General features: G+C 38.4%; 1 protein-coding gene across 1 annotated transcript; it reads left to right on the top strand.

Moving 5' to 3' along the window:
• Nucleotides 1-2,510: 2,510 nt before the first annotated feature.
• LOC142632579 (uncharacterized) lies at nt 2,511-3,475 on the top strand. The gene is made up of 2 exons (XM_075806956.1): nt 2,511-2,939; nt 3,116-3,475. The coding sequence occupies exons 1-2, from the start codon at nt 2,511-2,513 to the stop codon at nt 3,473-3,475; spliced, it is 789 nt and encodes a 262-aa protein (XP_075663071.1).
• Nucleotides 3,476-3,767: the final 292 nt, after the last annotated feature.

Raw genomic sequence — 3,767 nt, 5'->3', positions numbered from 1 at the left:
GTGAACATAACATTTTCCTTCTAATTTTTATTATGAAAATTAAAAATCTTACAAATTGATTAGACAACAAATGTAATGAATGTGACTTCATCAACATAATGAATAAATATCTAAATTATTTTTATTACAATTTGTGTATTGTAACACATTTGTTTGTAAAATTTATGGAGTAAAAATTTGTAATATCTATGATATCACCTTTTAAGTTTTAAACACAAACCGTGAAATCTCAAATGCAAAAGTTCATTTTCGTCAAATAAAATACTTGGATTTGATTTTTGCTTATCCCAAAAATAAAGTGGTATCTTGATAAGAGCGTATTTGATCTTGAAAATGTATGATAATGATTAACTTTGAGTGTAAACCAAGCCTGCTAAGACTAAGAGAGAGGTTGAAATCTTGGAGTTGGGATCACTTTGGCAATGTTAAAAATCAAATAAAGCAGGTGAAGGAAAAATTGTGGCATGCTGAAGAGGTTTCGGCCAAATCTGGGGATCATGAGGAGGTGATTCAATTGAAAAAGGAGTTGAATGTATTACATGACAAAGAGGAGAAAAGGTGACACCAACGGTCTAGGGTTCAGTGGTTGAAGAATGGGGATCAGAATAATAAGTTTTTTCATGGGATTGCTACTTAAAGGAAGAGGAAGAATTTTATTAAAGGGTTGCGTGATGGGAATGGGGTTTGGCAAGAGGATGAAGAGGTATTTTCGGCTCTCCTTAATGATTTTTATACTAATCTCTTTACTTCCTCAAATCCACAGGATTTAGATCGTGTGTTGGATGGGGTGAATGTTGTAGTAACTGATACTATGAGAGCAGAACTTGATAGACCTTTCACAAGTGAGGAGGTGGGAGAAGCAATTAAGGGGGTGGCTCCACTTAAAGCCCCTGGTTCGGATGATATGCCACCTTTATTTTTTCAGACTTACTGGACTTATATTGGTATGGATATTTCTCAGGCTGTTTTATTTTGTTTAAATTCAAGGTCTATCCTTAGGTCTATAAACCATACCTTTATTACTCTGATCCCTAAAGTCCATAACCCTGAAAGGGTTTTTGATTTTCGTCCTATAAGCCTTTGTAATGTGATTTATAAGATTATTAGTAAGGTGGAAGCAAACCGTCTCAAGCCTATGCTTAATTCTATTATTTTTTAGACCCATAGTGCTTTTATTGATGATCGATTGATCACTAATAATATTTTAATTGCTTTTGAGTCTTTGCAGCATATGAAGATTAGTTGTTCATGCAAGAAAGGTTTTATGGCTATGAAATTAGATATGAGCAAGGCTTACGATAGGATGGAGTGGGTTTTTCTTGAAAAAATTCTCCTCAAGATGGGTTTCTCAGATACATGGGTGGCTTTGATTATGGAGTGTATTACTACTGTGTCATATTCTATTCTTGTGAATGGTGTACCAAAGGGTGTGATTGTTCCCTCTCGTGGCTTAAGACAAGGGGATTCTCTTTCCCCTTATTTGTTCCTCTTTTGTGCTGAAGGGTTGAATGCTCTCTTACGGAATGCTACAGATGAAGGAGTGATTAATGGTTTCTCTCTTTGTAGAAATGGGCCTAAACTAACTCACCTATTTTTTGTAGACGATTTTTTAATTTTTTGTAGATCTACTCTTGAGGAGTGTAATAAAATTCAAGAACTGCTGCCATTTATGAGACTGCTTCAGGTCAAATGATCAATAAGGAGAAGACAACTCTCTTTTTCAGCAGGAATACAGATGAAGCTACTCAGGAAGCTCTAAAAGTGGCCTTTAGTGTTCCGATCATTAAACGTTATGAGAAATATTTCAGGTTGCCCTCCTTTGTAGGTAAGGATAGGAAAACGTGTTTTACTCAAATCAAAGAAAGGATTTGGGGCCGAATGTAGGGGTGGAAGGAAAAGTTGTTGTCTCAAGCAAGGCAGGAAGTCATGATTAAGGCGGCGGTCCAATCTATCCCGATTTATTCCATGAGTGTCTTCAAGCTTCCGGTGGGTCTTTGCAAAGATAGTGAAGCCATGATACGAAAATTTTGGTGGGGTAGTAGTGATGCGAGGAAAATTTATTGGATTAAATGGAGCTCTTTATGTTCTTCTAAATCAATTGGTGGCATGGGGTTTCGGGACCTTCAGAAGTTCAATCAGGCTTTATTGGCTAAATAGGTTTGGTGTTTTCTTCATCACCATGATACACTTCTCTTTAAAGTCTTTAGTGCTAAATATTTTCCAAATGGTAATATTCTTGATGCCCCAATTCACCCTAAGTGTTCTTACACATGGTGGAGTATTTTGAATGCACGTGGTGTCATTGAGAAAGGTGCAATATGGAGGGTAGGTAGTGGATAAATGATAGATGTTTGGCATCATAAGTGGCTGCCTGATCTCAACCATAGTAAAATTATTTCACCCAACTCCAATAATGATGTTAGTAGGGTGTGTGATCTGTTCCTACCTGGTACATGGACTTGGGACCCGAGGCATCTAGCAAGCTGTTTTTTTTACCATGGGTAGCGGATATGGTGCGAAAAATCCAGGTCTGTGCGGATGGAGAGGAGGATATTTTGATTTGGCCTTTGACCGTTGATGGTGAATATAGAGTAAGGAGTGCATATAGAATGCTTGTTGATAATGAGAACCAGGCACTGCCAAGTTCTTCTACTCCTAATGGTGTTGGCTCAGTGTGGAAGAAAATCTGGAAAGTTCAGGTTCCTCATAAAATTAAACATTTCTTGTGGCATGCTGCAAAGGATTCTTTGCCCACAAAACAGAACTTGGTGGCTCGGCACATCCCTATTGGTAATGTTTGTAATGGTTGTGGTGATCATTCGGAATCAGTGATGCATGCGTTATGGCTTTGTGATAAGGTTCGTTCGGTTTGGATGACGGATTCGGGTTTTCTGTTTTTGGTTCAGGCAAAGTGCAGGTCGTTTTTGGAGTTGTTGGAGGTTCTGTTTAATCATGGTTCATGCTATCGTGTTGCGTTTTTTGCTACTATGGCGTGGTGTCTGTGGCAGTTCCGTAACAGGTTGAGAGAATGCTAGTCAGTGTGGCCATTGCATGAATTGGGTGGTCGAGCTCGGGCTTAGTTGATGAGTTTTGGGAAGTTAATCCTCAGGCGTAGAGTGAGCCAGTGCGTCGTCCCCTGGTGCGTTGGTCTCCTTCCCTTCATGACCATTACAAAGTGAACTTCGACACAATTTTCTTTGAAGAAACTAGGTCAGTAGGTGTTGGTGTAGTTGTTTGTGACTATGCTGGGCAAATTATTAGAGCTTTGCGGCAGAATATTGGCTCGGTTCAGTCTGTTGAAATGGCTCAAGCTATTGTGGCTCGGAGGGCGGTGATGTTTGCTACAGAGTTGTATGTGTTTAGAGTGATTATTGAAGGTGATTGTAGTCGGGTTATTGCTGCCTTGAAGGGCTTTGGTCGCTGCTGTACTTTGTTTGGTCACATTTTTGATGAATCTAAGCGCGAGGAACATTGAGGAGTTGTTTGTTTCAGCATGTTCGGCGTGAGGGGAATAGGTTAGTTCATTGTTTAGCTAAAAAAAAGTTTTATCTGTTGATACTGATGTATGGGTAGAATCTCTGCCTGAGGATGTGGAAGATATTTTCAATTCGGATTTGCCTTGAACTTGTGTTGTTTTCTTAGTTTTGGTTTTTCTTAATAATATTTTGTTTACCTTTGTCTAAAAAAAAAAAAAGACTAAGAGAGAGGATCAGATAGGGTTGTAAGTGAGTTGAGTAGGATTATATATATAAAATTTCAAGATTGTT

Source organism: Castanea sativa, chromosome 1 (assembly GCF_040712315.1).
Source record: "Castanea sativa cultivar Marrone di Chiusa Pesio chromosome 1, ASM4071231v1".
Lineage (NCBI taxonomy): Eukaryota > Viridiplantae > Streptophyta > Magnoliopsida > Fagales > Fagaceae > Castanea > Castanea sativa.
Note: the sequence above shows the minus strand (reverse complement) of the source record. Positions and strands in the feature narration are given on the sequence as shown.

Bases quoted from the DNA above. Each gene is read 5' to 3' on its own strand.
- LOC142632579 (XM_075806956.1), top strand. From the start codon at position 2,511: ATGGTGCGAAAAATCCAGGTCTGTGCGGATGGAGAGGAGGATATTTTG. The intron at 2,940-3,115 runs GTTCTGTTTAAT...CCTCAGGCGTAG, and splicing joins CGTTTTTGGAGTTGTTGGAG to AGTGAGCCAGTGCGTCGTCC.